Here is a 17,794-nt window from a genome sequence, read left to right on the forward strand (position 1 = left end):
AGTAAAAGCTCCCTAATTCTGGTTGGTGATGTTTCCAACCATGGGAACTGCAGGTTTTTATTACAGAAAATAAATACTCATTTTTTATAAAAAAAAATCATCCCTACTTCAACCAGATCTATCTGCAATTTTTAGACCCCAACTAGAGAACAGGCAAACAGAGAACTTGCTATTCTAGTTCGATGTGAATTTTTTTTTATGTTACGTGCACTTTCAAACTAGGTCATGTAATACTGAATAATAATATCAATCATGCTTAGTTCAGTTCTAAGAAGCCTCCATGGCTGCTGGCTCAAAAAGTCTCCATGAATGGAATCCCCCCCTGTGCAGAGGTCCAGTATTATACAACCCATAAATTCTACTTACTCCCAATTTTGTGGCTTTAAGGGGGGCACACTCCTTTTATCTGGCCCTCTGCATGGGGGGTGGGGAGGGGACGATTTCACTCCATGAGCTTCTTGCTACCAGGAAGGCTAATGCTACGTCTTCAAGGAAAAATTTTAACTATCACCTTCTTTAGCTATCAGGGAGGGAACACTGTGTTCCATGTCACCTCTCAAAGCAGTGTCCCCGGCCTGCCCAGCCCAGCTGTCGTCTGTGTATCTGTGCTCTTCATACTGTCATCAAAGGGATTTGAATTTAGCATGCTGCCAGTCTGCTCATGTCATCATTCTCTTGGCTGGAGTCATAGAGGAGCATTCTGCCAGTCTGGGAAACAAGCAACAACCAGACCACTAAAACGTACTGCGTAGCTGCAGACAGTGTCTAACATAGTCAAAGGAATGTGGTGCAGTAGACTGTGGGTAAGGAAGAGCTTATTTGCATAAACTCTGCCCCTTCTAAATTAGCTCTGCAACTTTCAGAAGCTTACTGCCACTTAAAAGATTGGGGTTTTAATTGGCTTTTCAGGCAGGCTGGCCTTGGCTGTCAAAGAGCCAGGATCTGTGTACGGATGGCTGTGGATAACATTTAATGAATCAAAGCCCTTAGGAAGTGCCCTTTAAAGAAAGGCCTTTTTAATTAGAAAAGGCTTCTCTCCACAGTGCCCGACTTATGAAAACAAGGCAGATACGCTGGCACATGTGAGAGTTGACTTTATTATATTAATATCTACCTACCTACCACAGGGTGTTATGTGGCATTAACAGCAAGATTCCATTTTGCAGCTACATTCTGTTCAGCAGCTGAGCAGAAAGAAGCAAACATAACAAACCCATCCTGTCTACCAAAGCAAAGCCTGGGACACGCAAACTTTACGCAGAAGTTGCTATTATTGTCCACTCTGAACATCACATTCCACCAGCACGTTTCAGTGACATTGGCTGCTCATTATTATCAAGTTTCATATCGTACTACGGTAAACACTTGCTACACTTGACAGGAAAGCATGAGCACGATAAGACTTTCCAATGAGTCACTTTAATATCCATGGCAATGCCTGCCTTGGGCCTGTGTGCCCCTGATATGCCACAAAGGCAAATTAACCCCAATCCTGCAAAGTGCTGAACCCCTCCTGCAGCATTCTCAGCAGCCTGTTTTCATTGACCTGCTCAGCACCTTACAGGACTGGGCCCTTTGTGAGTACTTGTAGTTGCTGCGTTATGGCCCTTTGTGAACACAGGAGTAGCTCTAGCGTGACATGCATGAGGAAATAACCTATTTCTACAAACACATATCAATACTGTACACACCCGAAAGTGTAAATATCTTGACAGAAGGTTCAATCAATATTTTCCCAATATTTATACCACAGAACATAAGCGCCCGACAGTAAATTATTTAACATATTGTCCTCTCAGGACTTTCCTGCAGATAAAGGAAGCATCTACCTTTCCGCACATTACCCTGGAAACATTATTCATGTTAGCAAGGATCAGCCTTTGCATTTACAGCTTTAAAGCTAGAACTTAAGTGGCCATTTTTGACCTAACGAAGCCTGACATTGTCTAAAGCCATTCCTAGAAGGAGTAGTAACAGCGTTTTATTAGAATGAGTAAATACAAAGGAAAGTTCATCCTCAAAATACCCTAGTTACAAACAAAACTGAGCATTTATCAAGGAGAGATTGGAGCAGGATTAAATTGTTGATGATCTCTCAGGCCCTCTCATAATAAATTGATGATTCATTTGATGATCTATTTGCAGTGATCTTCTGGCCAGTGTTTAAGAAAGGGAAAAGAATCGCACCCTAAGAAATACGCATCAATATCCATGCAATTACAAAGTGATAATTTAATGTCTTGAACACTGATGGAAAAAAGAAAGATCCGATGACACAAATAATTGAGGTCATTAGTTTACCTGTAGAGATATTTCAGGTGTGATGTTTAAATGTATCACTTACTCTAACTATCATTGGTTTAAAAGATGAATTTAGGGGTCCTTCACTGTAACTTTCTGCTATGTATTTTGCTTGTGCTGCTGTCCTTGCACAGTCCTGGAGTTCTGTTTTTCTGTCATTTGTTTGATCAGACCCTGGTCTTCTGGCCTTTCCTTCAGCAGCAACATTTTCATGCTTTGCTAAATCATTTGATGATAGTTTATGGTACTTCTTAAAGCCATGCTGGGTTTTCCCCTGTTCTACAGGATTTTTATCATGTTTGGATACATCATTTGATAGGGGTAATTTTTGGTAGTTATCGATGTTATGCCAAGTATTCTCCTCTAATGCTGAATCACTTTGATGCTTCATGAGATCACTTGGCAATGAAGCTTGATACTTCTCAAAGTCACACAAACTATTTTTCTTTCCTGAACTATTAGTTTCATACCTCTCCAGTTTACTTGAGGAGGGTAACTGGTATTTCTCAACTTTGAGATGTGGATTTTTCTTTTCTGTAGTACTAATTTCATGCTTCCTAAAATCATTTGATATTGGTATTTGTTGCTTCTTTACTGCAGTATTTTTTCCATGTGTCACCAATTTATTTGATGTGGTTAATTGGTACTTTTCAGAGCTATGATGTTTATTCTTCTCTTTCACAGTGTTAGTTTCATGCTTTCTAAAATCATTTGATGTTGGTATTTGTTGCTTTTTCTCTACTGTGGTATTTTTTCCATGCTTGACCAATTTATTTGATGAGGTTAACTGGTACTTCTCAGAACTATGATGTTTATTCTTCTCTTCCACAGTTTCAGTTTCATGCTTCACAAAATCATCCGACAATGGTGTTTGTTGTTGCTTCTCTACTGTAACATTATTTTCATGCTTCACCAATGAACTTGATGATGGTTTTTGATTGTTCTTAGGGTTACACAAGGTATCTCTCTCTACTGCAGCTTTCTTTCCATGCTTCTGTGGTGCATTTCTTGAGAGTAACTGGTACTCTTCAAAATTATGATTGGTACTCTTCTCTTGGACAGTTTTACTTTCATGCTTCCCTATATTTCTTGATGACGGCTTTTGGTAACTCTTAAAGTTACTCTGGATATTTCTTGCCTCTGCAGCATTATTTTCATGTTTCATTGATTCATGGGATGAGAACAGTTGGTATTTCTCAGTATTACAACAGGCGTTTTCCTCTTCTGTTGTGTCATATTCATTTTCCACTAAATCTCTTGATGGCATTTGGTATTTGATGTTACACAAAGTATTTCTCGGTCCTGGAGTGTTAATTTTATTCTTTGATACTGGTAATTGGCATGTCTCAAAACTAGAAGAATTCTTCTCTTTTGCATTATCATCCTTATGCTTCATAAAATCACCTGATGTTGGTATTTGACACATCTCAGAGTTACACAAGGTATTTCTCTCTGTTGCAGTAGCATTCTTCTCTACGATTGTATCATTTTCATGCTTCAAGCCATCATCTGATGACAGCATTTGGTACTCTTCATATTTATGTAAGTTATTTCTTTCACTTGCACTATTATTTTCATGTGTCACCATTTCATTTGAGGAAGGAAACTGTTTTTTCTCAAAGTTCTCACCTCTCGTCTCATTTTCATAATTCAGAGCATCATTTGGAATTGGCAGTTGGTCCTGCTCCAGATTACGCCAGGGTCTTGTTTTTACCACAGTATTATTTTCATGCTTCTCTGATTCATTTGGTGAGGGTAGTCGGTACTTTTTCCAGTTATTCAAGGGGATGCTCCCTACTACGGTATTATTTTCAGGCTTCACCAGTGCATTTGATGAGGGTAATTGGGATTTCTCTATGTTACTCAAGGGACTTATCTCTTCTGCAGTATTATTTTCATGCTTCCCCAGTTCATTTGGTGAGAGTAACTGATTTTTCTCAAAAACATGATGGATATTCTTCTCTTTGGCTGTATTATTTTCATGGTTTATGACATCACTTGATGATGGTGGTGTCTGGTAATTCTCACCGTTATACATAGTATTCTTTGCTATAATATCATCTTTATGCTTCGCTGACTCATTTGAATAAGGTAATTGGTACTTATCAGAATTATGACAAGCCTTCTTATCTTCTACACTATAGGTTTCATCTTTCACCAAATCTTTTGATGATGGGATTGGGGGCTTTTCAATAGCATGCCAGGTTCTTTGTTCTGTAGCACTGTTTTCATGCTTTGTTAAATAATTTGATGAGAATGATTGACATGTCTCAGAATTAGGCCAGGGATTCTCATCTGCAATGTCACTTTCATGCTTCATGAAATACTTTGATGGCATTTGATAAGTCTCCAGATGACACAAGGTACTCCTTTCTCTGGCAGTATTGTTTTCCTGACTTGTCATTTCATTTGATGAGGATAATTGGTCCTTCCCAACATTCTCTTCTGGAATATAACACCTGTGCTTCATTAAATAACTTGACAATGGACCTTGGTCCTTTTCAAAATCAGAGCAGATATGCTTTCCTTCTACAATACCACTTTTTTCCTTCTTTGAATCATTTGATGAGCGTACTTGGTATGTCTGATTCATAGTCGGATTTGATACATTAGTGCTGAAATTATCAATGTTATTTTGTTGGCTGAGCGTTAGATGTGGTTGTGATTCCTGGGTTATTTGTTCAGTTTGCATTTGACAATCAGACAGCTTGTTTGGGTTTATGGCTGGCTCCTTTTCTTGCTTAGCTGTGATTTTGCAATCATTTTTTCTAGAACTAGGAAATATTTCCTGTTTACAGTGAAATTTCTCTCTTTTTACAGCAGCTTTGGAATGTTTGCCTTTAAAATCTGATGCATTTTCTTGCCTGGGCATCAGTGGTGGAATTTTGTCAGTAACTGGTATTTTGACAGTTAACTGCAGGTCATCATTTGGAGGCACTACATTCTGAGATGCCTGAGCTACTGGGGAGCAAAACAATGGAATATTTTCCGATAGTTTCTCCTCCGGGAAACATTTTTGGCTTGTGAAGAGAGGATCTTTTTCTGACTCTGAGAACACTATTTCTGTCTCCTTTGAACTGCATGCATTCACTGTTATTTTAGGAATATCAACCTCTTTAATATCCTGGGGACTGTGTCCACTGGATCCTTCAGCTATACCAGAATAAGGCAAGTTAGTAGATGGATTGTCTTCCCTAACATTTTGAGCAGCTTTATTATCTCCTAATGAAGATGTATCAAATCCAGCTAATGTGCTCTTCCCCTTGTGAGATAGGGTGGGTTTAGATAAGGTAGGAATGCGCTCTGCAAGGGCTTTATTTTTACAGAAAGTAGAAGAGCAGTCTAGATTAGGAAGGAAACCAGGTCCTTGGTTTGTGGAATCTATTTTAGTCTCTGCACTGTCCTTGTTGTCAGTCATGACCTTGGGCATTACACATTGTACAGTTTGCATCTGTCCTTTGTACTCTCTGTCTTGTGCCCTATTTTCTGGCATTTCATTCTTACCAGGCTTAATATCATGTTTGCTGTCAGAGTCACTCACCTCTCCCATTTGAGTGCCAAGATCAAAAGGCTGATTACTATCAGTGTTGTTTGTCAACCAGCTCCAAGGATGGCTAATTTCAGTCACAACACTGAATCTAGGCATTGGAGCGGTGGTACACACTAAATACTGGGACTGAGGGCTATTTAGAACTGTGGCTGTCACAGTGTGTAGCACTGTGACCTCTGGTTTGTGAATAGGTGTTCTACTTGGGACCTTTGTATTATTTTTCTCACCTTTGCGCAACAGCAAAGTTTTCGCCTCCGTGGCTGAACAAACAGAACTTGCCTGTTCAAACTTTTCCTTCAGTTTGGAGAAAACAGAATTCCTGCTGATTATTTTTGGCAAATTGCTGTTTGGCTCTTTCTTTTTCCAGACAGAAGTGTTCTCCTTAGTTTCTTTCTCCTCTGCAGCTAAAAATTTCTTCAGAATGTTTTTCACTGTATTTTTCCCACTCAGACCATTCCACTTGACCCTCTCATTGGGCATTATCTTTTTGTTCTCTTCTGGTGCTTGACCACTTCCTTTTTTTTCCTTATTTTTGTCTAATTTGTTAACAGTGGCATTTAGACATCCCCTGTTTACCCACTGCTTTTCTTTAACGATTAGTTTGCCAACTTCTCTTGTCTTCTTTATGTAAGGTTCGCGATTGTTATTCATGAACTTGGATTGCAAAAGCTGGAATCTTGTGGGGCGCTTGCTCTTGTTTGCACTTTGGCATTCAGGATTACAAATCACCTTGCTTCCTTTGCCTTCTGCCCATTTTGCCTTCTTCCTCGGCATCTGTGGGTCGCAGGCCGCGAGGTCTGTGATGTAAAGCAGCAGGCTGCTGAGGACAGCAAAAGCCCCTGGTTCTGTTGCCATCCTATTTAGCTTCTTCTTCAGCACCATGGGATCTATCAGCAGCTTATCATCACAAAACTTTGTACATTTAGTGCTGCATAAAAGAAAATGAATGCTCTTTTGAAGTCATCAGTATTGCCTCTACTTCCTTACTCTGTATTACTTTTATTTTATTTATTAACAGATCCTTTCTTTTATAACAGAAATCTTCTAAAACTTGTTTTACAACTTAAATCAAGATAAACTTAGTATTATACACACATACACAATTAGAAATTGGTCTGTGGAAGTCCCTACAGCTGTACTGACCAGTCCCACTACCAGTCACTTTCTTCTAATCTTATTATTTTTAAATTACATGTATAGTGCATTAAACAGAATACCTTAACTTACAGTTCTTAACTGGGTCATAGTTAGTTGCCTGTTAACAGCATGCAAAATATTTTAGAAGCCTCATGAAGCATCTTGTGGTGTGTGTGTGTGTTTGCAGATTTTTAATAACAATCCTACATTGTGCAGCCTGCAATTTCTCCTGTATTTTGTGACAATTGTTTAAAAATTTGGGTAGCACTGGACAGTAACTGGCAAATAGTCATGAGAAGAAACAACACTAACAATGGTGAACAAAGCTCATCTGTGCCATTCCTCACTCTCTTTAAATTCTATTGTCCCCTGATACACAAGTGTTACCAAACATTTCCACTCTTGCTAAACAATAAAGAAGATGAGAACACACTCAGTATGGAAATACAGCTGTGCCTCTGGCTTAACATAAAAACAAAATCTGAAGGCTGAAAAGTGTAGATCAGCCACAGACTCAGGTTTCACTGTAGATACAATTTAGAAATTAGCAGGAATCTTTCCAGTTAAGGAGGAGTCTAATCTAATCTGGGACATTTGGCATGTGGGAAATGCCTCCTTAAATCTACTTTCCAAAAGGATCACACCAATGACAAGTAGGACAGAACTAGAGATAGAGCACTTTATGTAATGACAGCCATGGCAATGGCACTTGACTACTGCACCCTTTCAGTATTTAACCTGGAGCAGGAAGTCTGGCATGCTGTCTCTACAGTTCAGTTTGGAGAATTAGGCCTTCAGAGAGTCGAGGATTTAAAAAATGGTGCTGATTGGTTACTAAATAAAATACAGAACTTAGTGCAAAAGCTGTAGAGTGAAGTCAATAACATAAGACAGTGCTTTGGAAAAAACCACAAGAGGTGTCAGCTTTCTAGCACCCATGAGAAAATGGATTACTTCACTGTGCAATAAAATAGTGTTGTGGATGGAGTCCAGCCAAGACACCAGGCGAAGATTTGGAATATTCATTTTTATGTCCTCCTCATTTATGAGCAGAAATGGGACAACAAATTCTGTAAACTAAACCCGATGTACACTAATAAGGTGCATAACTAGAATGAAGAGAGGTTGCAAAACTGTTCACATTTTATGTAGTATCAGTCTTCATAACTGTATTCTTATAGGGCAAGATCCTGCCACTCTTACTGACAGCAGGTTTGTACACCATTGATTTCAATGGGAAATTAAAACCAAACCTATGTAGTGATTTTAATAGGGCTACCTGCAGATTATGGTACTGCTCATTGTCAAAAAGGGTGGCAAAATCTGGCTTTCAGATGGCTACATTTCAAGTATACAGAAGAGAAGGCACTTAAAAATTACATACAACAGCATGAGATTAAGCTGATGGATCTAATAGGTTCTATTTATAATGACCTTCTGGGTATTTTAAAAGACCAAAACAGATTTTGACAACTGGCTGATGTCTGTATAACAAACAACTAGGCTCTGGGTTTCAACTGTGAATGACTACATTTCACCATAGCACAGGTGCCCTCCCCATACATAGTACATGGTAACACTGATTAAATACCCCTTCACGTAAGCAGTAACACACACAAGGACAGAAATATAATGAAGCCAGTTCTGATGTCATACTGAGAGTTCCATTTGTTACAACTGGTGTTAATTTCAGAAGGATGCCCTCATTGGCTATCATTAGATTGCAGTTCCCCCTCCTGTTATGGATAAGGGCATCTAAGGCAGGAGGAGATTAAGTAAAGTCACTCTTTTAAAAGCATATTTTTTTGGATTGCAATGGGCAGAGAAAGCCAAATGTTCAATGTATTTCAATCAAGAGCTCTGATGGATTTATAATTTTGAAAACTCTGTTATCATGACATTTGAGTTGATTGTTACCAGTTTAGTTTGAATTTTTTTGTGAGAATTAAGGAAAAAAAGAAACTCTCTCCCACTTGCTCTAGCCCTGCCCTATTTTTCTGTCTATCTCACCTCTGACTGCAAGCTTGCCAGGGTTGCGGCTGTTCCTTATTCTGTCTAAAAAGTTCCTACCATACTGTGGACATTCCCATAAACATATAATAAAGTATAAGCTGACCTGGCTTCCACTAACATCAATAGCAAAACCCCAATTGACTGCAATCGGAACAGGATCAGATCCTCTTGTTTTTGGAGTTCATTAAAATAGCATTAATCAATCAGTTGAGGACTGTGACACAATGATCATTAGGTGGTAAAAGAAACAATAGTGATCTCTATTGAGGGTTTACCCATAAGTCAAATCAATAGGATGTATTTTAGAGTATTTTCGTTAGGGTGCATTTTCAGAAATATTACACTGTTTTATAAGTACACAACATTATTTTGTGTATGTCCTATATCAGAATTTCTGGTCTATATTCATCAGCTAGTAACAGAAGATGAACAAGAGCTACTCTACCTATTCAGGGCATCTGAAGTTTTTCCAAGATGATTTCACCCACAAACGAGCATTACAATGTATCTGTGAAAAAAATCTGCTCTCTCGAATGACCATGTACCATGAAATATAAATCCTGGGTTCTCTATGTGAAGTTATTTCTCTAAAATAAACACAGATGTGTGGGGACACAGGGGAATGCTGATACTATTGTTACAGCATTAAAAAACCCAATGCATTTCCTAAGGGAGAGTCTACTGCATGAAGTCCTGCAGGGAAATCTTGACCACATTGAATGGGAGTTTTGACCTTGATTCCAATGGGGTCAAGATTTCATCCCTAATATTATCCCAATGCCTGTTGTTCACTCCTTGGACTATAACCACCTGTCATTATAGCTGAGAGGAACTGGACAGAATGGTCCCTTTGGGCTGTTGTGCATAGTGGGAGTCTGTTAACACCATTTCATAAACAGTCAGAGGGTTTTCTGTTGAGAAGTGCAAGGCACTCCCCCAGGCTATGAGCTAGGCCAGGGAATGAGGTAATAGCATTCTGGAACTGGAACCTGGAACTCCCCCATGGCAGTGGGCAGCACTAACGCATACAGTAGAACATCAGAGTTACGAACACCTCGGGAATGGAGGTTGTTCATAACTCTGAACAAAACGCCATGGTTGTTCTTTCAAAAGTTTACAACTGAACATTGACTAAATATAGTTTTGAAACTTTACTATGCAGAAGAAACATGTTGCTTTCCCTTTATTTATTTTTTAGTAATTTATGTTTAATACAGTACTGTACTGTGTGTGTGTGTGTGTGTGTGTGTGTGTGTGTGTGTGTGTTGCTGCCTGATTGCATACTTTCGGTTCCAAATGAGGTGTGTGATTGACTGGTCAGTTCTTAACCCTGGTGTTTGTAACTCTGAGGTTCTACTGTACCAGGCTTCTCTTCCCTACCCCCAAAAGCCATTTTTAAAAATTATGCTTCCATCTACCTTAAGAGATCTAGATAAGCTATTTTCTGGGTATTTTTGTCCTAACTACATGATTTTAAATGTCAGAATGGGCTGATCACATGTATGTCCAGGTGATCTAAGACCAGTTTCAAAGATCTTGTTTGTTTGTTTATTTTAAATGAACCCCCACCCACTCAGCAATAATATATTTTCAAGAGGCAAGCAGGCAATTTACTTATTTATGCATAGTTGTTTGCAGTAGTGTTATAGCTATGTTGGTCCTAGGACAGGAATGACACAAGGTGAGTGAAGTAGTAGTTTGTGTTGGTAAGCTTTCGAGCTACACAGAGCTCTTCTTCAGATCTGGGAAAGGTACTCAGAAGGTTGCTGCTAAATACAAGGTGAAACAGATTGCTAAGCATAAGGAGTTAACACATTGCAAGAAACCGTTCAAAATGAAGTTGGCAATTAACACCTCTGCAGTCATAGGACAAAGGTGAGTTAATAGTTTACAGATTGTTGTAATAAGACATATACTTCATGTGTCAGTATATTTACGCCTGTATCTGTAATTTTCACTCCATGCAACTGAAGAAGTGGGGTTTTTTACTCACAAAAGCTTATGCCCAAATAAATCGGTTAGTCTTTATGTTGCCACGGGACTCCTCGTTGTTTTTGTGGCTACAGACCAACACAGCTACCCCTCTGATACAAGATATATACTAGTATCTCTATTGTATCTATGATTTCTGGTGTCTATCAGAGTTATGAATTTATGCTCCCAGGCTCACCTCTTGAAGGTGTTGTGCCAGTTTACTTTGAGGACGTAGACTGAGAGGTCAGATATGGAGTTATTATTTTATGACAAGAGTTCACTCATGGGTAATGTTTTTGTCTTTTATAATTTTTCTGTATGAGTTCATTTGAGAGCGTAAAGATTGTCTGGTTTCACCCCTATAGTGATTGTTAGGGCATTTGATGCACTAGATGAGGTACACCACATGTTGCAATAGGTACGTGTAGTACCTATGGATCTTGAAAGGTTCCTATGGGGGATATTGAACAGTGTAGCAGTAGAAATATGGCTATGGGTTTTGCATCTGTTCTGGCAGAGTGTGGTGCCGCTCTGAGTGGGTATGTCCTGGTCTGTGGGGAGCTTGCTTCTGACGATGAGTTTGGCAAAGTTGGGGGGGTTGTTTGAAGGCCAGAAAAGGGGGCTTGGTAAAGATTTCTCGCAAGATGTGATCCTCATCAAGTTTGGGTTGTAAATGTTTAATACCACCTCATATGGCTTCCAGTGTGCGGTAATAGGTGACAGCTAGGGGTGCATGGTCAGTGGACTTTTTTCTGTATTGAAACAGGTTCTCTCGGGAAATTTTGGATGACCCATTCCATGATATGGTCTAGTTCTCTGGTGGAGTGTCCTTATATGGTGAAGGCGGTTTTATGTGTGTTAAAGTGTATATCCTGGACTTTCTCCTCAGAGCATATTCTGTGGTATTTGAGTGCCTGGCTGTAGATACCAGATTTCTTGGTGTGTTTGGGGTGGTTGCTGGATCTGTGATGGTAAGTGTGGTGATGTGAGGGTTTCTTGTATATAGTTGTCTGTAAGGTTTCTTGCAACATGAGTTAATTCCTTATGCTTACCTATCTGTTCCACCTGGTCTTTAGCTGTGACACACTGATTACCCTTCCCAGACCTGAAGAAGAGCTCTGTGTAAGCTCGAAAGCTTGTCTCTCTCACCAACAGAAGTTGGTCCAATAAAAGATATTACTTCCCACACCTTGTCTCCCTTATTTATTCACAGGCACTTCTGTGACACTTATCACTGTACTATCTGAGTACCAAAAGCCTGATACACTAGCAGGCTGAAATGCAATCTAATCCCAGTGACTGGGTTAGCCCAGTGAAAGCCTTCATAGCAGACACTGTCATGTCACAGACCTGAGGACGGTCAGACCCTGTGCCTATGGGGGCAGAGGAGATGTGTTCAGCACCTGAGCAAGAAGAGCTGCTGGAGGTAGGCCGGGGAGAGGGAGCTCATACCAATGTGTTTACTAACCCGATGAACAACCCCTGGATCCTGGCCCCTTCTTGCCTCTGTGCTGGGACTGTGGGGGTTTCTGGAGCCCTAGACCAGCAGTAGTGCCTATGCAGTCCTGCAGAGGGAAGGTGGTTTCCAACAAACATACACTTTAGAGGCTTGGGGAGCTCTCCTTTTTACCATCAGTAGGTGGGTGCTGGGCATTGCCCTTCTTAGTACTCTTCAGCCCATACTAAGCCATTCAGTCTCGCTGGCTGGCATGCAGTAGGAGCACCATGGTTTGCCAGCGCTGCAAGGGAAGGCTTGCATTAACAACAACAACAACAGTGTATCCAGGGCTTGTTAACAACAAACAACAACAACACAGAACTTTTATGAAATATTCACAGCAGATTTTGTCAAAACCTTTTGTAAAAAGAAACAAACTAATTCTTGGCACTCAACTCAACTACCTGGGTTTCCATTAAGGCATTATTATGCCAATGTGTCTCAGAGAGGACTAGCCGAGCAGGGAGTGCAGAACAGGGGCAGTGCAGGTTCCCCCCATGCCGCCTTGCTGACATGGCAGGACTGCAGGGGTACAAATGGTTTCATTTTCTCGAAGATGTGCTCAGCTTTTAAGAGGCCAAGTAAAGCTGCAGTAGACAGAATGACTGTCATCCTAACTAAAGAAGGCTTCTACTTAGCTCCTTTGCATGACAAGTATTTCTCACTACACTGTTCCATTCTTCACCATCTACACTGTAGGCAGCCCTAGCCAGGGTCATCAAGTGAGGGCTACAACGGCTCCAGCCTGGGCAGCCAATCACGACAAGTTGTTTTACTATGAGCTGCATGATTGGTCACCCCCAGGGCCGGCTCCAGGGTTTTTGCCGCCCCAAGTGGCGAAAAAAAAAAAAAAAGCCGCGATTGCGATCGGCGGTAGCTCCACTACGCCACTTTCTTCTTCGGCGGCAGGTCCTTCCCTCCGAGAGGGACGAGGGACCCACCGCCGAATTGCCGCCCAAGAGCCCGATGTGCCGCCCCTTCCCCTTGGCCGCCCCAAGCAGCTGCTTGTTCAGCTGGTGCCTGGAGCCGGCCCTGGTCATCCCATTGACCCACATAAAACTCCCACTGCCTGGCTGAAGGTGGCTATAGGTGGGGGAGAGAGAACACCTGGCAGGAGCTATGTTGCTTCTCATGCCCACTTGCCCCTATTAGAAAGCTTTTCCTGCCTGCTCACACAGCAATGTTCAGACAGACAGGCCTGGCCATATGGTTTGTAACTGCTACAGGTGATTTAAGTTCTGATAAATTAGGTTATTTGCATCCTATTTGCACTAGCCGGTTGTATTTTCTTTTCTCTACACTGGGTAATGTTAAGTTATTGTCTGGTCATGAGTACTCAGTGAGTTGGCTCCTGTTTCAGCATCTTTTTCTTAGTGCTAGCAAGTTTTAATATATCAAGTGGAGAGAGGCTTCAATAGTAACGCTGGTTCAAAGTTTGTTGGGAAAGGTGGTTGGTGTTTGGTTACTGGGAAATGAAGGTACTCTGTACCACAAGATAAGCCCACTTATAGAAGTTTCCAGGAGTTGACTATCAGCAGCTCTAACTTAGTGTTAGTTGAATCTTGGTTTGAGTCAGACGGCCATGACAGGGAGGCAAAAAGGCTGTTTTAGTCTTGGGACCACACGTAGTATCTTGAGGTCACCTGGCTTTGCATGTAATTTGGTTCAAGGAATAGCCTACAGTAAGGGAAAGCAACAACAGTGTTCCTTTGCAGTAGTGGGTACTCTTATTCGTGCTGATGTTTAAACCTTGTTATGTCTTTAATAAAGTGGTGGCCAATGGCCTATTTCCCCCTATAACTGTGGAAACAATGTTTTGTTAGTATTTGCCTGCTTTATAGCTTCTGTCTATGTGAACCATCTTTGTGAAATTAGATTTGTTCTTCTGTCTCTGAAATTAAGTTTGGTCATAAATGTAAGGTAAGATGAATAATGGGATAGCTTTGATACATTCTAGAAGAACAATATTGACAATTGTTAACTTAAAAACCACAGCAACCATATGTTTAGTTCAACCTTTCAAAGTCTAATGATGAGTCTTTGTGGAATGATGATTTCTTTTCCCCTGGAGATTTTTTCCTGGGTAAAGGAAAAGTTAGATGTACAAGAGAAAATCGTACCTTATGAGGACTACATTCTTCTCTCTTCTTAATTTCTGAATTTATTATGGGGAATGCTACAGGCATCATAAACTAGAAAGAACGTTGTCAGAAAGTCTTGATGTTTTCTTGTATAAAGTCATACGTTACAAACAAATATCCTTCTTTAAATGTTAACATATGCTCAAAATGAGAAAGCAGCACATAACAAAGATGCAAAGAGAGCATTCTAAAACAAGAACTCAATGTTGTTCATTGGGTAGCCCACATTTTAATCAAGAGATTGGCATGTGGACCATCTCCCCTACTAATCACAATGACATGGATCACCTGCTCCCCTTTCTATCATATAACATCCCAATGGCAATTGCTTACATAGAAAAGCAATAGGAAAATATTTATGTATTTTTAGCTGCCTTTTAAAATGCAAGTCAGCAGGTGGAAATAGAGAAGAGAAAACAGGACCACGTGACCAGCCAACTCTTTGTGGACCATTAGAATGTTCTCTGTGGACCACCTGGAATCAATCATATGGGGCTAAATTCTGCTCTCAATTACTCCAGAATTAATACTAGTATAATTCCACTAGTGGGAGTTATTCCACATTTATATCAGTATTACAGATCAGAATATGATTCACTAAGTTCTACTGTTAGTTTTATTCAGATCAGATACTAATTTTTAACTTGGCCATATAGTTAGTTGGTTTTCTGTTTTAAAAGCCAAAGTAACTGTTTTCTCTCCAGGCCTCTTTGTGAGAGAAATCTCAGTCACATGAAACACATCATAGCCTGGCTGGTGACACACTACGAGTCTTAAATGGCCTCAGCCAAAAATTCTGATACTGATACAGCAACATATAAGTACGATCTAAAAATGAAGAAATGATGCTTATGACGAGCATAAGATTAATTTATTTACAAATATTTCAGCCAGTTAACTTTTAAAAAGAGTTTTGAAGAGTCTAGAGTGAAAAAAACATAACAATGCAGAAATGTTAAACACAATGATGCTTTGCTGTACCTTGGAAGTGTTGCTAGTGTTGGCCTTTCCTTTCTGGAAGTTTCTCACATAACAATACATACACACCATAGTGCTGACAAAGGGTTAACATTTCATTAATGAATAATCTGTGACACATTAGGGTTGCAAGTATTACAGAGACATTAGATGTGAGGAGGAGGAAAGAGGGAGGTGGAAGAATTGTCAAAAGTTTAAAATCTACAGGGAACTAAACATCCTCACAAAAGGATCATACTATTAGTTTGGCAAAAAAAGCATTAGTTCTGAAAATTAATTATATATGTGTACAAGAAACTACTGATAATAGCGTTTTAGGGGTGGCATTAGTAAGGTAGGCAGAATTTTGATAATAAGAGGGGTTTAGTTATTTATATATTTTTTATTTAAAATAATCTCACTGACCTGAATTGTACTTTAAGAGCAAGTTCGATACTCAAAGTCCCTGCATCTGTGAAAAACTGAACATTTACAGTGTCCAGTTACTCCTGAATGACTCAGCTAACTGCACTTTAGAACTAAATCTCACCAGCCCAGAACAGTGTTATTATAACTAGTCAGTTATCTACAGTGTTTGACAGAGTCTTTATAGAAAGAGAAAAATGGCAGAAACTGCTTTACTTTTCCTCTGTGGATCGTCGGTAAAGAGACTCGCCCAAGTATTCTAGCCTCTCCCTCAGTTCAAGATCCTGGTACAAGCCTTTGGGAACCTTGTTCAGGCCGTAAAGCAATCCATACAAGCAGCCAGCAATAGATCCAGTGGCTGCGCTCTCACCTGTAAAATTAAACACAATTGTGTGCAGTTCTGTTGTCGTGAAAAATGCACTCTCCTTTGCAGATATATCACTACACAGAGAAGGAAGCTTTAAGCCACTACGGCAGAGATTTCTACTTATATGTGGTGTGCCAAAGAGACTCTCAGAACAGTAGCTTTAGGGAGTTCACCAACCAACTGGAATGTCAAGCCTCCACCTTTGCAAGAAGTAACAGGTCATACTGCATAACGTATTCCTGGGGGAATTCTGCACCAACAAATTAAAAATTCTGCACACAATATTTTAAAATTATGCATATTTTATTTGTTAAAATAATGCAAAATAATCATGTTGGTTTCAATTATTTTGGTAATTTATTTAAACTACAATACAATGGATGGAGAATGGAGTGGGGAGCACTGGAGGAAATCTCAAAATCCCATGTGTGTGTAGCTAGTATTGACCCTTTACTTCTGGTTTTGTCAACAAATATATTCAGCCATACGCTCAGTGTTACATCATAGGCAACTGAAGAGCAAGCAAGGGCTGGGCCTCAAATTCACAATTTATATTGGCTACTGACCATCTCCAGAAAAGTCAGTAGCAATCAGTTCATGGAGCACATTTTGATAGGAAATGTTAAAAATTTAGACAAGTTCTATTCTCTAAAGCACCATAAGCATTTATAAAGCCACACTGTCCTTTACAATATGTCTCTCAGGGTGCAACAAACCATTGCAGTTAACCCAGGACTAGAAAGGAAGAGTAGCTACAGAAGAAACCACTAGATTGCAAGATCTTTAGGGCAGGGAATGTATCTTATTATTGTAATTAATAAATAAAAATCACATAATGGCTGTGTGTATATATCCATAGTATCTTGTGTTGAGATCCCGTTAACTCTCACAAAGCTAAGAAGGGATGGGTCAGCACCTTAGACACGGAGTCTCCTTGGAATGCCTAGGTTGATTGTTGATGGCATCCTGCTGGGCTGAATCTGCAGTGTTGGTGATTCCGCATGAGGGTAGGGGGCAGGGCACAGTGATGAAGGAGCTATCTTTGGCATGAGATGCAACACAAATATATTAACCACTGTGACAGACCCAGGCCAGTGGGGTACAGAAGTCTGTTTTTTTTTTTTTTTTTTTTGAAAATTCTGCATATTTTATTTGTCAAAAATAACACAATATAATCGTGACATTTTTAATTATTTTGGTCATTTATTTCAAAATATCTGTCAGTGAGTATGTCTGTAACAATACAGACACCCCCTTCCCCCAAAAAGCTGTTTTTAAAAAAAAATATATTCCTAACTAGGCAGTGTGATAGACCCAGGCCAGTTGGGTACAGAAGTCTGTTAGAGGGCAAATATACTGGTCACTGGATGAGTAGTTTTCTGTTCCCTGAGTGACCAGAGCAGGGGCTGCACTAGAGATCAGGAAGCTGC

General features: G+C 39.9%; 1 protein-coding gene across 3 annotated transcripts in view; it reads right to left on the reverse strand.

Annotated features, from left to right (window-relative positions):
- Positions 1-292: 292 nt before the first annotated feature.
- ADPRHL1 (ADP-ribosylhydrolase like 1) overlaps positions 293-17,794 on the reverse strand; it is a 45,454-nt gene continuing 27,952 nt past the window's right edge. The window contains exons 7-8 of one of the 3 annotated variants that reach the window (XM_039527674.1): positions 16,214-16,367; positions 293-6,779 (exon numbers count right to left, since the gene is read on the reverse strand). In XM_039527674.1, coding sequence (XP_039383608.1) covers positions 2,315-6,779; positions 16,214-16,367 — 4,619 coding nt within the window. In that variant the 3' untranslated portion in view covers positions 293-2,314. Of the gene's footprint in view, positions 6,780-14,625; positions 16,368-17,794 lie in introns of those variants that run through there. The other 2 variants (XM_039527680.1, XM_039527684.1) reach the window with 2 other exon arrangements.

This window comes from Mauremys reevesii, linkage group 1 (assembly GCF_016161935.1).
Source record: "Mauremys reevesii isolate NIE-2019 linkage group 1, ASM1616193v1, whole genome shotgun sequence".
Lineage (NCBI taxonomy): Eukaryota > Metazoa > Chordata > Testudines > Geoemydidae > Mauremys > Mauremys reevesii.